The sequence below is a fragment of the Talpa europaea genome (assembly GCF_964194135.1).
Source record: "Talpa europaea genome assembly, chromosome: 8".
Taxonomy (NCBI): Eukaryota; Metazoa; Chordata; class Mammalia; order Eulipotyphla; family Talpidae; genus Talpa; species Talpa europaea.
This window is the reverse complement of record NC_140075.1, coordinates 91,848,004-91,865,077: the sequence shown is the minus strand read 5'-3', so window position 1 is coordinate 91,865,077 and position 17,074 is coordinate 91,848,004. Positions and strand designations below refer to the sequence as shown.

Sequence of the window (17,074 nt, the reverse complement as noted above, 5' to 3'; positions counted from 1 at the left end):
TATATCTGGGTACAATTCAGTGTCTTTGGATGAAACTGAAATTCATTTAATAGTGAAAAATAATTTGAACAGAAAAGCAAGTGTAAACTGTCTCACTGTTCCCATCTTTTCTTCTACAAACCAACTTGCTTCTTATCTCATAGCTTCATTCTTACATACTCAACGCCTCCTCTCATTTGCTTGAGTCTCACTTCTTAGAACTGTTGAGTATGTCTGGTTTTACGTCTTCTTTGAATATACTTGCACGTTTTCTCTCCCTCACTAGATTATAAATGTCTCACCATATCTGGCACAATCACATCCAATCTGGGATGGATTCTCAGTATTTGCCTGTAGACCAATGAATTCTAATGAACCCTTCAACTTTTTCCTAGTTTCAAAATCTTATTCAAATTTATCCCCTTCCTTCTTATTCCCATAACCATGGAACCATGGTCCTAGTTCAGGCCCTCATTCTCTCTTACCCAGTTACTGCAATCATCTTCTAATTATTTACCTGCCCTTTGGTCTCTGACCTCTGGCAATTCATCTTTGATTTCCCTCCTGGTTATCTTTCTAAAGAACAGTTCTGATGATGTCATTCCCTAGCTTACGAGCCTTCCATGGCTCCCCAGTGCCTATAAAGTAGAATTGCCAGCTGGGCATTCCGAGGCCCTGTCGGAAACTATCTCCCCTTTCTAGTCCAATTCCAATCACTTGCCCTTCTCATTCTGTAGCCTATGAACTAATGTTTACATCTTTGCAGATTCCTATCCTGTTTTATTCATATTTTCCCTTTCTGAGATGGGTTTGTCCACCTATTCAATCTTGCTCTTTAATTGTGATCCAATTCAAAAGGATCACCACACCTTTCTTGCTGTCCTTAGTCATCTTATTTATGCTTTCCAGAGTATATTCTTTATATTTAACATTTATCATCTGCTCTGTACTCTAGAAGTGGAACTCCCTCTGATTCCCAGGTGTACGGGGAGCAACTTAAGGCCAGGAGTGACAGATTTATTGATCTCTATGTCATAGTCTAGCAAGGGGACTGGAAGGTGGAGAACGATTCTTCCTGGGAAATGAAAGAAATACTTCTAATGACACAAGGCAGGGGAATTTTCTGGAAGTTCAAGTTCCTTCATTAGATATCCATCTTATTCTAAATAACTTCCTGGAATTCGAGTTTAGAGACTTTCTAATAAAAAACGATTCTTTCTAGAATTTTGTCATTTGTAAGACATGGAAGTCTCCAAACCAGCTGTCAAACTCAAAAATCCACACACTGCGTTCAGCCACCAATTAAAATTTCGCCTGTGCAAGTTTCTCAAGCTATTAGACTTTATTAAAAGGAAACGCTACATGAAAATCAAGAACAGCTGTGGAGTCCTAACTTCTACCAGCGTATCTGACCAACGGCACGGCCCGTCCCGGGACCTACACCCACAGCTGCCACCCCTGCTCAACTGGCACGTGGCTTTCAGGCTCTCTGAGACGCTTCCGTAATTACTTATAATTACTTGAGTGGAGCGATTCTGGGCGCCTGGTGGTTCCTTCACCTTCCTTCACCGTTCACCACTTGATCGTGTGCCAGCAGCATATCCGGGTGCTGCGCCCCTGGCACCGCCGAAGTTGGCACCAGGCTCGCGGCCTCTTCAAACCCGCGCTCGACAGGGGGACCCCGCGCTTGAGTCGGGCAAGCCGGGAGCCCAGCGTCTGGGCCGCCAGCGCCGCGGCGCCCGGCGGGTATTAGGGCGAAGCTCAAGTCACCCCAGGCGGCCCAGCCGTGGCGCCCAGGGGCCGCCGGGTGCGCTCGGGGCGAACGGGCGCGAGCGGGCGCCTCGTGCGAGCGGCCGCGGGGGGCGGGGCGGGGCGCGGCGCGCGCCGGCGCGTGGAGGCCGCGGGCGGTGGCCGGGCGCGCGCGGCGAGGGAGGGGCGCGCGGGGCGGGGGCGCGCGGCGGCCGCTGCGGCCTGTGGCGCCGTCGCCCGGCAGAGCCGAGAGGGTCGAGCGAGGCATCGCTGCTGCTGCCGCCGGCGGGGCGCGTGGGGCCGGCCCTCCGGTCGCCGTCCTTCCGTCCGAGGGCCGCGCGGGTCCCGTTATCATGTCGCTGAGGGAGCGCCTGGCCCGGCTGGCGGGCTGGCTGCAGGAGCCGCAGAAAGTGGCCCGTTTCCAGCGGCTGTGCGGGGTGGAAGCGCCGCGGAGCAGCTCCACGGCGGCCGCCGGCGACGCGAGGGAAGATGAGGAGAGAGCCGGGGCGCCCCTCGCCGGAGACGCCCGGTGCCGGGCGCGGCCGCCGGGGGCGTCCGGAGGCCCCCAGCCGCCCGGGGGCGACCGCAATCAGTGCCCGGCCAAGCCGGGCAGCGGCGGCGCCCCCAACGGCGTCCGGAACGGGCTGGCTGCCGAGCTGGGCCCGGCCTCGCCGCGGCGCGCGGGTGCCCCGCGCCGCAACTCGCTGACGGGCGAGGAGGGGGAGCTGGCCGTCGTGAGCAACTGGCCGCTGTACTACCTGTTCTGCTTCGGCACGGAGCTGGGCAATGAACTCTTTTACATCATGTTCTTCCCTTTCTGGATCTGGAACCTGGACCCCCTGGTGGGCCGCAGGCTCGTGGTCATCTGGGTGCTGGTCATGTACCTGGGCCAGTGCACCAAGGACATCATCCGCTGGCCGCGGCCCGCCGCGCCGCCCGTGGTCAAGCTGGAGGTCTTCTACAACTCCGAGTACAGCATGCCCTCCACCCATGCCATGTCTGGCACCGCCATCCCCATCTCCATGGTCCTCCTCACCTATGGCCGCTGGCAGGTAAGGAAGGTTCTCTTTCCTCTTCCCGCGCGCGGCCCGGGCGAGTTAAAGAACTTGGAGCTCCCTGCCCGCCGCAGTTATTTAAATGTGGCCTCTGCCCTCCCCAAACCTCGCCATAGGTTTTCACAGTCCCCCCACACAGGCCCTTCCTAGGTTTAAAAAAAAAAAAAAAAACCCTAAATGATGGGGGAAACCCAAGACAAGCCTCAAACTATCTTTTAATAGTTCATGCCCTTCTTTGAACCCGAAAGAAACTGTTCGTCGAGTTAATACATGATCAGTAGGCATTGCTTAAATTTTCAAATGGGTTGGATTCTTGCGATGCATCGCATACAATTGTGATTAATTATAATTTGCTTTTAATTAATTGTTAGGTGGCTAAGACCCAGTTTCACCGTGTGGTGTCTTCCCCCAAAGTGATTCTGTTCAAGCCCTGAGCTTGGCTTTGAGACAATGTTTATAAAACCATAGTATTACAAAACAAACATGGTCGTTCCAGGCTATGAAGTAATGAATTTTAAACAAAAGCCTCTCTATGGAAGTTAATGGAGCACAGTGTGAGCGGGTTCTCTTTTGAAGGGGTGTGGTTGCTAATTTACAGATAGACACAAGGTTTAATTAACTTCTGGAGCGCTGATCTGTAGTATCAGTGTTATTGTTGCATTAGTTTTTAAAATGCATAGTTTTAAAGTTATTCTGACAGGGTCCTTGATCAGACTAGTGAGTTTGTAAAGATGGTAAGGGTGACGGCAGAGTCAACCTGACAGTCATCAGGGATACATTTTTAATGATACATGTATTGTAGTTTGCCTACTTCTTTTGGCCTCTCATTTTTTCAGCTTTTCATGGGATATATATGTTACTTAGACTTAAAAACCAATTCTCTTTCTTAATGAAGCAAAATTTATTCTTGGACTGCTGGCTCCTTTATCTGCCTTTTACATTGTAAGATTTGTTCTTCCTGCAGACCAGTCCCTTAAGAATAAAGTTAATAATTATGGAGAATCTAAGGAATCAGCCTACCTTGTTTTTTGTCATTACAGCACAAAATCGTTTTACTTTGAGAAATACACATTCTTTGTAAAGCTCCATAATGATAAACTTAACCCCAGATTTAATTTCAGTATAGATAAAATCTTATCCACATTGACACTTCTGTGCAGTGTATCTCTCTTAGAGTAACATGGAAAATGTGTAATGTATATACTAAGAATGACAGAAATATGAGGGAAAAGTAACATGAACAGTTTTTTCTTATTTAACCAAAGGCGATATACAGTGATATTCAGATTATAAAGTTGCTTATTTTACACAATAGGCAGCTTTCTCAAATTTTATTTAAATATGTCAGAATTTGAGATTATCAATAAGTTACATTTGGTGTCTATACTAGCTAGCAAATGATGATATATCTTGTTTTCATGAGACTTTCAGGTATCTATAACTATAAAGCCTTTTATAACTCCTCCATCAGTGGCTATTTTGCATACTGTTAAGGCTTGCAGTCCAAGTGAGAGCATTTTTTTTTTTTTTGCTTATATAGAACACATCCTTAAAGGAATTCTGAAAACAGTATTTTCGATTTGTTTATGGCATGCAGTTGAATCCCGTATATATTGAATATGTCAATAGTCTAATATTTTGAAATAAGCTTACATTATAGTTTCTAAAGTATAGTATAGTCAAATATTGAGGAAGCTGTATGTCATTGTTATTTTAGAACTGAGCTTAATAGGACTTTAGGAATCACCCAGTCTCAAAATCTTAATTTACTGATGTGAAACTGACTAATTAAATTACAACTAAAATTGTAAATTACTTAAAATTTCTAATTTTATATTTTTCCACTTTAAATTTAAATGAACATTTAAATTAGACTATTCATCTTTTGGTCAGCTGTTTTGAAAGAAAGACTCTCTTATATGAAAGTTCTAAGTTTATAAATGCAACTCTCCATTAAAAACCAAAATGACTTGTTTACTTTTTAACTTCTTAAAAATCCTTCTTATCTCTGGGGAGGATTGAACTTGTTCCCCTAGATCATATACAGTGTCATAAACCAATGTTACTTCAATAAAAAACAAATAAGTAACTAAATTAAAAAATGAAAATAAAATCTTTGTTTTGACTTTAAAACAAAAGCACCTTCCTTTGCTTAAGGTTTTGGTCCTCTTTCCTGTTAGTAAGTATTGTACTGCGTTAGAGGCTTATGTTTCTAAAGTGGATAAATAAACAAAAAATGTTGGAAGTTGTGCTAAGAATTAAACAATGAAAGCCTGGTGTTTTTCTAATTACTAGCAGTTTTGGTAGACAGTCCTGTTCATCTTCTATGCCCCCACTGCCTATTCAGGACAGGTGTGGTTACATCGAAATGCCTAGGATGCTGAAATGTCTCTCGAAACTGAGTTAGTTATCTCACATACCATCCCTTTGGTTTGGAATAACTACCTCACTCCTCCCTGGCACTTATTGTGCCTACTTGAAATCTGCTCAAGATTCACCTCCTACACAAAACCTTTTAAATTAACCCTTTCTGTATCATTATTCCTCAATTGTTCTTAAAATGACAGTAGACAAAAAAATTGCTTGTGGGCTTGTTTAAAATTCTAATTTTTGCACTTTACTCTCAGAGATTCTGATCCATTAGATGACTGAGGGGCACTGCATTTTACTGAAGTTTCCCAAAGATATAATAGGGAAAAAAAATGTAATTTCTTCAGCCCCTTCTAGTATATTTAACTCTTGATCATTAGAATGTATATTTCTCCTATATTGCTGTCTCAGCTCTTTTGCAAATCTAGTCTTCAAACTTTTTAAAGGCATATTATAATACCAGGAGGAAGATAAGAACATGCCTTGAAGCTGTTATTCTATTCTGGAAAATTTATTTTACTTTATGGTTATGCAAAATAGAAAGTGTTATGGCATTTCTCTTGGCGTTAAATAACTGGAGATCCATTGGCTACGATAATGATTGCTGTTTTACTATTCTTTGGAATTGTTTTTAACCTGAATTGGGAAAAAGATAAGAAATAAGAAGCATCAGATATTAAGAACATAGTCCTTTGAAAAATAATCGAAAATAAAATACTCCCTTTGCTTTTATGTGTGCATGTCCTTACCAGAAATAAAAATTCTTAATTTTTAAATAAGATGACATGTAATGAACTCTAATATATCTATCTGATTTAATAATATTAAGGTTTTAGATAAACATCATTTTAAAAATTACTGTCATGACACACTTTATAGCCAAATCCATTCCCAACCAATCCATATGTTTTCACATTTAATAATACTTGTTATTTAATATAGTTATTAACATTTATTAAGCTCTTACTATGAGTCAGACATTGTTTAAGATGTGTATCACCTCATTTAGTCTATTCTTAAAATATTCCAGTGTTTGTTCCTTCTGTTAATGCAAGTTTACACATTAGGAAACTGAGGTAGAGGGAGGTTAAGTAATTTATTTAAAATAACACAACTAGGAAGTAGCGGAAACTGAATTTAAACCTTACAGGCTACAGAGCTTACACAGCAAATTCTTTTCAAATCACATTGTGATTTTTGAAGTACATTTGCAATAAGAAATATTTTTAAAATAGGTATGATTGTATTCTTAAAATACAAAAAACAGCTTCTTCATGCCTTGAGAAGACAATATGTATATATACATACGTATGCATTATCTATCAACATTTGTCTTAAAAATGTATTAAATTACTGACTAGAGTCAGATGTTGCTTTCATCACCCTTCTTTTTTCTCTATCTTCCTAATATAAATTTAAAAAACCAAAAGTATATTAACAGCATTGGGAATAAAAAAGCACTTAAGATATTCTATCAAAGTATAATTCATTGTAAGATAATAAAGATTTGTGAGATCATGAAAAGATAAAAGGAAGAAAGACAAGAAGTTACAAAAGCAGGTCACAAATGACAAAGATCAGAAAAAACTTCAACAAAGAGACAAGGGAAACTGGTCACTGGTAATTCTGGTAAGAAACACAACTTACTAAATAATCAGATTGGTTTGCTACTTGATTTCTTTTTACTTGGAGTAATACTTGTGTTCGAAATGCACAGTTCCCTGATTTTATAAATGTTTGTTACCAATTCTTGATTTTAAATTATTTGTATTTCTTTGCATAGGTAGTATATTGCAGAAAATTCAATATTTACATAAAAAATATGGAGAGTACATTTCTTTTTTTGTTTCACAATTGCTAGGGTCTCTTTTCCAGATGTATTTATTATTGTAAATTTTTTGTTTAGCCTTCTAGATATAGTCTTTTTTGTTGTTGACATATACTATAGTTGACATATACATAACTTATTTTTCATACAAATGGTGACATACTATGGTGTTCAGACCATAGTCCGTACTATACTTATCAGTACTGTTTTTATTTAGAACTATATTGTAAAGATTATCCTTTTCTTTTATCCAGCAATTAATGCTGCAGACGACTTAACCCTAAAGATCCTATGAGTATTATCACTGGTTTGCAGAAGAAACTGAGCCAGAGGGAAGTTTAGTGACTAGCCCAAGGTGACTCAGCAAGTATATAATAGAGTCTGGATTCAAACCCAGGCACTTTAGCTGCAAAATGACTCTATATAACTGGATAATATTGCTTCTCCATATTAGCACTTTCCATATAATAAATAGAATGGTCTAATTTTTTCTCATTTGCATGATGTTCCAATGTATTAATATGCCATAATTTAATAAATTGACTTTCTAGTATTGCCTATTCAAAGCCTTTGTCTATATCTTTTGTTAGATTAGTTCATATCAGGACTAGTATTTTATTAATATTTAAAACTATAACTGCCTTTTGTATTTTTGTGGTTGCTATAACTTCAGATCTTATACTATTTAAAGTATAGGGTAATAGCTTTGCAACAGTATATGTCTACTTTTCTCTCCTCCTTTCTAGTATCATTGTTTTACATCCACATATGTTATAGAACTCACAGTACATGGTTATTATTTTTGTATAATATTCCAGCATTATTTTTGAAATTTTTTTTTTCTCCTTTCCCCTCACATCTTCTGCTTCTAGAACTTGCCTTGAGTATGTTAGACTGTTTAACATAGATCACTGACGCTCTGATAATGATGGTGGTTGTTTCTTGTTCTCTGTACTTTGTTTTGCATAATTTCTATTGCTATGACTTCAAGTTCACTGATATTTTCTTCTGCAATGTCTGTAATTTTCTGATGAAAAATAGGATGGGATATAATTTCAGATACAACATATTTTTATCTAAATTCAGTTTGGATCTTTTTAAAAAGTCTTGCATTTCTCTGCTAATTATGTTTCTCTTTTCCTTTATATTTTTGACTTTGTGTATTAAGAGTTTTAATAGCTATTTTAAGGTCCTTACCCATGAATTCTATCTTCTCTGTCATCTTTGGGTGATTCTAATGTTTCTCCTGTTTATAGATCATATTCCCCTACTTCTTTGCTTGGTAATTTTTTTAAGATTTATTTTTATTTATTTATGCATAAATATAACCTGGGCATGGAACTCATGCTGCAGTGGCTGGCGATAGCTTGATAGCGCCAAGTCTTAACCCCTGTGCCACCAGGGAGGCCCTTTGCTTGGTAATTTTTATAGAATTTTAGATATTGTTATATTCCTTTAAATAGTGTCGGCTTTTTCCTGTTTTATAGTTAAATTACTTATCAGTTCAGTCTTTTAGGTTTGCTAAAGCAGGCCCAGAATTACCATAGTCTAGTGCTAATATGTCCTTACTATTAAGACTCTATTCAAATTCTCTTAGCAATCTCTTTGGTGAGAAAGCAATTCTGGGCCTACGTGAGCTTTGGGAATTGCAGAGACCCTGCTACAGATCCCTGGGCTCATTCTCTGTGCAGTTTCCCCTCTCAGTTGTCTGCAAATTATGGCTGTGGTGGCATGTAGGAACGTGTGTCTCTCCCTTTAACGCAGTGATACTGCTGGTTTTGTTTTGCTTCTTCCTCTCTTGCTACAGCCTAGAAACTGCCTCCAGTGACAAGCTGTAGGGTTTATCTCATTTGTTTCCCTTTTCTCATGAATCACTGTCCTGTGCTGGTTATTTTCTAATATCTGAAAACAGTCTTATCATATAATTTGTCTAGTTTTCTGTTTATATTGCAAAGGCTATTCTTACAATAGTTAATCCTTTATGGCAGTAATGGAAATCTTTTCACGTCTACATACTGTTTTTTGTTTTTTAATTATCTAACAGCTTTTTGACATGTAATTCATGTACCATATAATTCACTCTTTGAAAACACAGAATTAAATGGCCTTTAGTATTGACAGCAGTCAATTGTTGAACATTCATCACTCCAAAAGATACCCCATATCCATAGTATGTAGTCTCCATTCCTCAATCCCTAGGCAACTACTTACTCACTTTATATCTCTATAGATTTGCCTACTTTGGACATCCCTTATAAATTGGAGCATATGGTATAGTTTGTTGTGACTGACTTCTTTCATTCACCATCATGTTTAAAGGTTCATCAGCATTGTAACATGTATCAGTATTTCATTTCTTTTTGTTGCTGAGTAATATTCCATTGATGGATATACCACATTTTATTTAACCTTTCATCTATTAGTATACATTTGAGTTCACTTTATGGTTATTTTGAATAATGTTACTGTAGATTTTTTTGGGGGGGCTATGGATATTTGTGTAAATTTTTTCATGAACATATGTTTTTGTTTCTCTTGGGTTAGTTATTGGTTTTTGAAATCCTTTATATTGTGATGGTTTTAGCCTTTTGTCTATGGTATTATTTGGAAATATGTTTTCTTAACTTATTACGTCTGACTTTTGTTCAAAAAGGAAATTTTTGCTCTTTATGAATCTTTTATTTCATCATTTCTGGATTTTGTGTAATATAGAATGGCTTTCTACCATGATTTACTATAGTCTTTTGTGACTTAATTTTTATGCTTAAATCTTTGAACCATCTCTTGGTTTGAGGAAGAACTATCACTTTCATCATATATTATATATGGCTATATATTTAGGTCTACATCCATTTTTTTATATTTAGAAATGATATGGCTGATATTTGTGTGCACATTCTACATTATAGCTTTATAAATCTATTTTTCTAGAATTATTCTTGCTGCTTTTACTTATTTGTCTATATGTAATTTAGATTTTGCATGTATATAAGCAAAATCCTTTTGTAATTGTTTAATTAGACAAAACTGTACTTTTATATGTATGTCTTTAATTTACCTCCTATTGATTTTGTTTATGTTGTGAGGTATGGATCTGATATTTTTTTCACATATAGGTGATTAACTGATCTAGTATCATTTTAAAATAGTTTCTACTTTATCTGTATAGCCACTTCTGTTACATGTCAGGTTCCCATGTATTATATGGGTCTAGTTCTGGGTTTGCTATTCTTTTTCACTGTCTATTTATCTGTCTCTTTATCATTATCATTGTTTGTTGATTTAAAGTAAGTTTCGCTATCTGTTTATGAAAGTTCTCACTATACATTAAGATTGTCTTGACTAGTTTTGGACATTGACTTTCAATATACATTTTAGAATCAAGTTTTTAATTTTCATGTAAACCCTATCTACTTATATTGAAATTACAATGAAGTTATAAATTAATTTGGAAATCATTGATGGCTTTACAATATTGAATCTTTTTGGTTGCAGTTACAGTAAATCTTATTTATTATCTTACATATATTTCAATGAAGTTTTACAATTTTTTTCCATGTGCCTCAAACTGTATAATAAATTACAACTTTTTTTAGATTTATTTCCAGTTACTTTTTATTTTTCGTTACTGGTGTAAATGAAGTTAGGTTTCAAATAGTCTTTTTGTGGATAAAATATAAAAAGAAACTGGGCCTCCCCGGTGGCGCAGCGGTTGAGCGCTGGGTTGCGAAGCTGCCCGCAGCCTCTGCAGCGCCGGTTCGATCCCCGGCTGCTCCCCAGTCACCAGAGGAGGGTCCCACATGGCGCGCAGACCTCTCCTGCCGCCCGCTGCTCCCCTCAGCAGTGTACTTCAGTCCTTCTGCCTGCTCTGTTCCCCGCTCTGGCTCTGGTGAATTCTCTCACCCTCCCACGATTCTGACTGTACCCAGTGCTTGTATAAATAAATAAAAATAAATCTTTAAAAAAATATATAAAAAGTAACTTGATTTTTATGCATTGATTGCATATACAACAACCTTATTCAACTCTGTTAATTTAATATGTTGTATGTATATTCTCATCTGTTCCTTGTGGAGAAAATCATGTCAAGTGAGGATAATAAAAATGATATTTATTATGTTGTAACTATGTATTTTTTTCTTGTTTCTGTAGAGAAGAAACTTTAGTCAGGTAACCACAATCAGCTACTCAAATATAATCTCATTGCTAGTAAGTACTGGGTAATAGGATAAGTAGGTGTCAGGGTAAATAAAACAAATTAGAGGGGATTAGATTGGTGTTTTAGGAAGATTCTTATGTTTATGGTATAGAAAAGGGACTAGAGGAAAGCAAGATTGGAGGCTGGGAAACCACCACAACCTGTTGAAGGGAGAGAATGGGGCTCTAGATCAGGGCCCTACACATGATGGTTTGCTGCCTGATTTTATGTGACCATAAATGATGAGTACTTTTTATACTTTTGTATAGTTGAACAAAATCAAAAGAAGAATATTTGTGACATGTGTAAATTATATGAAATTCAAAATTTTTTTGTGGTTGTACATAAAACTTCATTGGAACACAGCCAAGTCCATTCCTTTATATTTTATCTGTGGTGCTTTTGTGCTACAACAGCAGAGTTGAATAATTGTGACACTGACTATATGGTCCATAATGCTCAAGAGAGTTAACTATCTGGTTCTTTACAGAAAAGCTTTGCCAGCTGTTCATCTAGATTGTGTCAATGATAGTAGAAATGGATCAATTCAAGAGATATAAAGAGGTAGAGTTGACAAGACATGGTTTGATGATTACTTGGATATGATGAAAAGGAAGAAAAAATGGACTAGACTAAAGGATTAGCCCTCTCAATTTCTTACTAGTTTAAAGAGATGGAATGTATTGAAAGTAGTAGTTTGAAGAGATGGAATGTATTGAAAGTAGGTGATATTTGAGAAAGAAGCAGGAACATGTTGGAGATGAATTCACTTTTATTATTGTATTGAGTTGGTGGTGTCTATGAAACAACCACTTGGAGCTCTCTGTGAGGCAGTTCTATAGGAGAAAGCAGCCTGGCCAGATTTGATGTCATTAGCATAGAGATGTGGAATGAAGTGATGAGAGTGTAGTATGTAGCCCAATGGAGAGTACACACAATGAGAATTGAGAGTCTAGGAAAAAACCTTTAAAGGTATCACTATTGGGCCTCCCCTGGTGGCGCAGCGGTTGAGCGCTGGGCTGTGACGCTTCCTGCAGCCTCTGCAGCCCTGGTTCGATCCCCGGCCACCAGCGAGAGTCCCACATGGCACGCAGACCTCTCCTGCCTGCTCTGCTCCCCGCTCTGGCTCTGGTAAATTCTCTCACCCTCCCCTGCTTCTGACTGTACCCAGTGCTTGTATAAATAAATAAATAAATAAATAAATCTTTAAAAAAAATAAATAATTAAAGGTATCACTATTTAAGGAATGGAATAGAGTAAAAAGAACCTGAAACAGAATCTGACAGTTTGAGAGGTAAGAAGTTGTCTTAGGCTATGTGTGTGTGTTTGTATATGTGTAGGAGCTCTAGTGACAATTTAGACTAGCCTAAAGAAAGAAAAAAAGGAAATTTAGTTGAAGAATAAAGGGACTATATCATGGAAGTCAAGGCCAAGAAATTGCTTCTAGGCCTCCATGGAACTGGAACAAGGCTCTGGAAAAATATCAGAACTAAAAGCACATAGTCCATCTTTGTTACTTGGGGTTGTATATTCTCTTATTTCTGCTTTCTTCTCTCTCCCTGCCTTGGTATATTCATGTCTGCCTCACTCCTAGTTTGTATCATTTCCAAATTCAAGTGCACAACAGAGACTTACAGACCTTCTTTCTGACTTGATTTCAAATTACTATTAGAAATAAGAATCCAAGTGGCTCAGCCCAGGCAATGGATTTGCTTCCTTGGGGCAAAGTTTTCTTGCCTGATTCAATAGCTGTGGTCAAGGGAGGGAGATCTCACAGTGTGAGTATGTCTCCAGGGCTATCCAATGTTGCATCAAAGAGAGGTGTAGATTGGATAATATCATTAAAATATACATTGTACTATAATGGGAAACTGGATGTGAAAGAAAGGGTATTTCTAGAAAAGGAGAGTAATACTGTAAAATGCTGTTAAAGCAAGATAAGTACTTACAGAAGACTTGGAAAATAAAAAGAGTAGGAAAAAGCTAGCGTTAACTTTTTTTTTCTTTAAATTTCCTTAGAATTTGAAAATAGATACCGTAAAGTGTATGCAGTTGATTATTTTGTATTTTATATTATGTGTGATTAATTTTATGTGTCAGCTTCGCTAGATATAGTACCTAGATTTTTGGTCAAACACTATTGTGGATGTTTCTGTGAAGGTTTTTTCAGATGGTATTAACATTTAAATCAGTAGACTGAGGGCCTCCCCAGTGACTCAGCAGTTGAGTGCTGGGTTGCGAAGCTGCCCGCAGCCTCTGCAGCTCCTCTGGTTCGATCCCAGACCACCAGCAAGGGTCCCACATGGCGCACAGACCTCTCCTGCCGCGCACTGCTCCCCTCAGCAGTGTACTTTGTCACTCTGCCTGTTCTACTCTCTGCTCTGGCTCTGGTGAATTCTCTCACCCTCCCGCGCCTCTGACTGTATCCAGTGCTTGCATAAATAAATAAATCTTTAAAAAAGATCAGTAGACTGACTAAAATACATTACCTTCCATTATGTGGTGGGATTTTCTAATCATTCAAAGGCTTGAGAAAAGACTGTCCACTTCCTTAAGGAAGAGGAGATTCTGCCAGCCTATTGATTTTGGATTTTTGAACTACATTAGCTCTCTCTATGGTCTTCTGCCTGCTGGCTTACGTTGTAGATTTTGGACTTGTCAGCCTCCACAATCCTTAAAAAAGCCAATTCCTGAGACCTTCCTGGTGGCGCAAGGGGTTAGGCACAGCATTGTGAAGCTAGCAGCAGTCTCTGCAGCATGAGATCGATCCCCAGCCGCCCAGGGAGGTGACCCACATGGTGCAGCAGACCACTCCTGACTCGCCCGCTGCTCCCCTCAGCAGTGTATTTTGGTAGATATGCCTATTCTGCTCCCCACTCTGTCTCTTGTGGGTCCTCTAACCCCCCCACCCCTGCATCACTGGCCTGCATCCCAGTTCTTGTATGTATAAATAAATAAATCTTAAAAAAAAAAGGCTCATAGAATTGTGCCTGGTATATGTAGGTTATATGCTAAATAAAATTGTTTATTAACATTGTAAGAACACGGCCTCCCCTGGTGGCGCAGCAGTTGAGCGCTGGGCTGCGAAGCTGCCCATAGCCTCTGCAGCGCCGGTTTGATCCCCGGCTGGCAGCGAGGGTCCCACATGGCGGGCAGACCTCTCCTGCCGCACCCGCTGCTCCCCTCAGCAGTGTATTTCGTTGGTCTGCCTGTTCTGTTACCCACTCTGGCTCTGGTAAATTCTCTCACCCTTCCACACTTCTGACTGTTCCTCGTGCTTGTATAAATAAATAAATAAATCTTAAAAAAAGAAAACAAAAACAACAACATTGTAAGAACAAATCTACATTCATTTCATCTAATATCTGCAGAGGATTGAATTTTTATTTACTTATTATATTTATGCATAGAATTGAATTTTGGGCTAAAAAATCCAGCCAGTTTTTGTGAGACATAAAGGATTTGATTAGATAGGAATTGAGGTAGTGAGAGTGACATGGAGGACAGTACAACAGATATGTATCAAAAGTCAGAGATTGGTTGGGTTGCTGTACAGTCTTCCTAATTCAGACTTTTTAAAAAGCAGAAAGTAGGACTCGTGGAATTGATACATTTATCAGTGTAGAAAAGATACATTTGAGTTTTCTGTTACAATGCCTTTTACATTTTGAAAATTACTGTAAATTACTGCAATTGCCCCTACTCATTCTCCCAAGTGCTAAGGTAACTCCAGATGAACTATTTATTACTCCAGACTAGATTTCAGTAAGAATTTTTATAAAACATATCTCCACAGAATGACTAGACAGTAGAGAAATTTTCTGGGGCTTTGTACTATATAGAGCTACATTATCCAAGAGATTTTTGTTTTTCAGAGATCGAGGAATTTCTTGCTCATCTTTTTTTTTTTTTCAATTTGAATTTTTTTTTTTTAATTTGAGGTACATTGGTTGACACTATTGTTGGCATTTTGGACATATAGAATCTCTACCTCAGTGTAGTTACTGTAGCTCTCTGGCCACCATAGTACCTGTGGTGCATCACATAGTCCATTGTGCTCCCTCCCTGTTTTGTTCTCCTCCCTCCCCTCAGAATGCTCAGTTCTGTAGTCAGCTTTCAAGGGTTAGTTTTTGTCTTTATTTGACCCTTTGTGTCTCTCTATTCCACATGTAAGTGACACCATCCGATATTTATCTTTCTCTTTTGGACTTAATTTCACTTAGTGTAATCCCTATCAGCTCCATTGATGTTGCCACAAATTTAAGAGGCATGAATTTGGTTATTTAAGAGCCATGAATTTGTCATTTTTGATCGCTGAGTAATGTTCCTTTGTCTATATACACCACATCTTCTTGATCTATTTATCTGTATTTTTTGGCACTTAAGTTTTTTTTCCATAGCTTGACTATTGTAACTAGTCCTATAATCAACATGGTAGTGCAAGTTTCCTTTTTGAATTGGTGTTTTGATATTCTTTGGTTAGATACCGAAGAGTAGTTATTCTTTGGTTAGATGCCTAGGAGTGGAATTCCTGGGTCATTCAGTAGATCCATTTTTAATCTTTTGAGAAACTGCCATACTGTTTTCCATAGGGACCGATCAGTCTTCATTCTCACAAACAGTGTAGGAGGGTTCCTTTTTCTCTTCTTAGCTATTTGGAAAGCTCTGGTTTGCCTGCTGCTCGAAAATGTTATCAGCCAAATCAACTGGTTCTTTTCTTTCTTTCCTCACAAATTCCTTCCCTATAATAGGATTTGGGAAATGAATCTATTTTATTTATTTATTTATTTTTGTGGGACCCTCGCCGGAGGCCGGGGAATGAACCGGCACTGCAGAGGCTACGGGCAGCCTCGCAGCCCAGTGCTCAACCACTGCGCCACCAGGGGAGGCCCTGAATCTCTTTTATTAACATAAAAACACATAAACTAGTATGGTAGTAAATAGCACTTTCCTCAATGGCTTTCCTAATTGGTTTGCAACATTAAATACACTTAAAATTATAACTAATATTTATGTAATGATTCCTATATCCAAATTGATACCTTGTGACTTAAGTTTGATAATCAGTAATTTAGATGACATCAGATGTGAATAAGTCAAAGCAAAGATTGAGCTAAAAATTTTTAGTTCACATTTTTCTCATTAATATGTACATTAAGTGATTGTATATAGGTCAGTTTTTATTTTACCTATTATCCTACCAGTATGGAAAGTACCATAAAGGAAAGTATGCTGTTGTGGTTTTTTTGGTTTGTCTTTGCTTTAATGTAGAAAGTATAGTTTGCGGGGCCTCCCTGGTGGTGCAAGGAGTTGGGACACAACCTATGAAGCTATCCACAGCCTCTGCAGCATGAGTTCGATCCCCAGCCAGAGAGGTGACCCACATGGCGCAACAGACCTCTCCTGTCTCGCCCGCTGCTCCCCTCAGCAGTGTATTTCAGTCAATCTGCCTGTTCTGTTCCCCACTCTGTCTCTGGTGAATCCTCTCACCCTTCCCCTCCCACCTCTGGCTTGTAATCCAGTTCTTGTATGCATAAATAAATAAATCTTTAAAAAAATATATAGTTTGCACTGTGTTATTCTATGAAGTGATTTTTGTATTTCTATATGCTTAGGCTATTTTTGTTTTAGAAGGTGTATTTTAGTCTAAAATGCTAAGCTAAAAAATCCTTACCTCATAAAGTTTGTTCCAAATTAAGCATCAGAAATTCTGTTTTCTAAGGTTACTGGGTTTTCAGATTGTGGTTATTTACAGGGGATTCTAGAGATATACTTAAAACTAAAGGTTAACACAGCCCAACTTTTAAGACGAGAACTGAATGATGCTGCTACTTTGACCTTTGATTCCAGTTATGAATTGTGGGATCAATATCCTTGATGGCAGAAGACATGTTT

General features: G+C 38.6%; 1 protein-coding gene across 1 annotated transcript in view; it reads left to right on the top strand.

Annotated features, from left to right (window-relative positions):
• Window positions 1-2,081: 2,081 nt before the first annotated feature.
• SGPP1 (sphingosine-1-phosphate phosphatase 1) overlaps window positions 2,082-17,074 on the top strand; it is a gene marked incomplete at both ends in the record, with an annotated part of 31,484 nt that continues 16,491 nt past the window's right edge. The window contains one exon of the mRNA XM_084239829.1: window positions 2,082-2,780. Coding sequence (XP_084095955.1) covers window positions 2,082-2,780 — 699 coding nt within the window. The remainder of the gene's footprint in view (window positions 2,781-17,074) is intronic.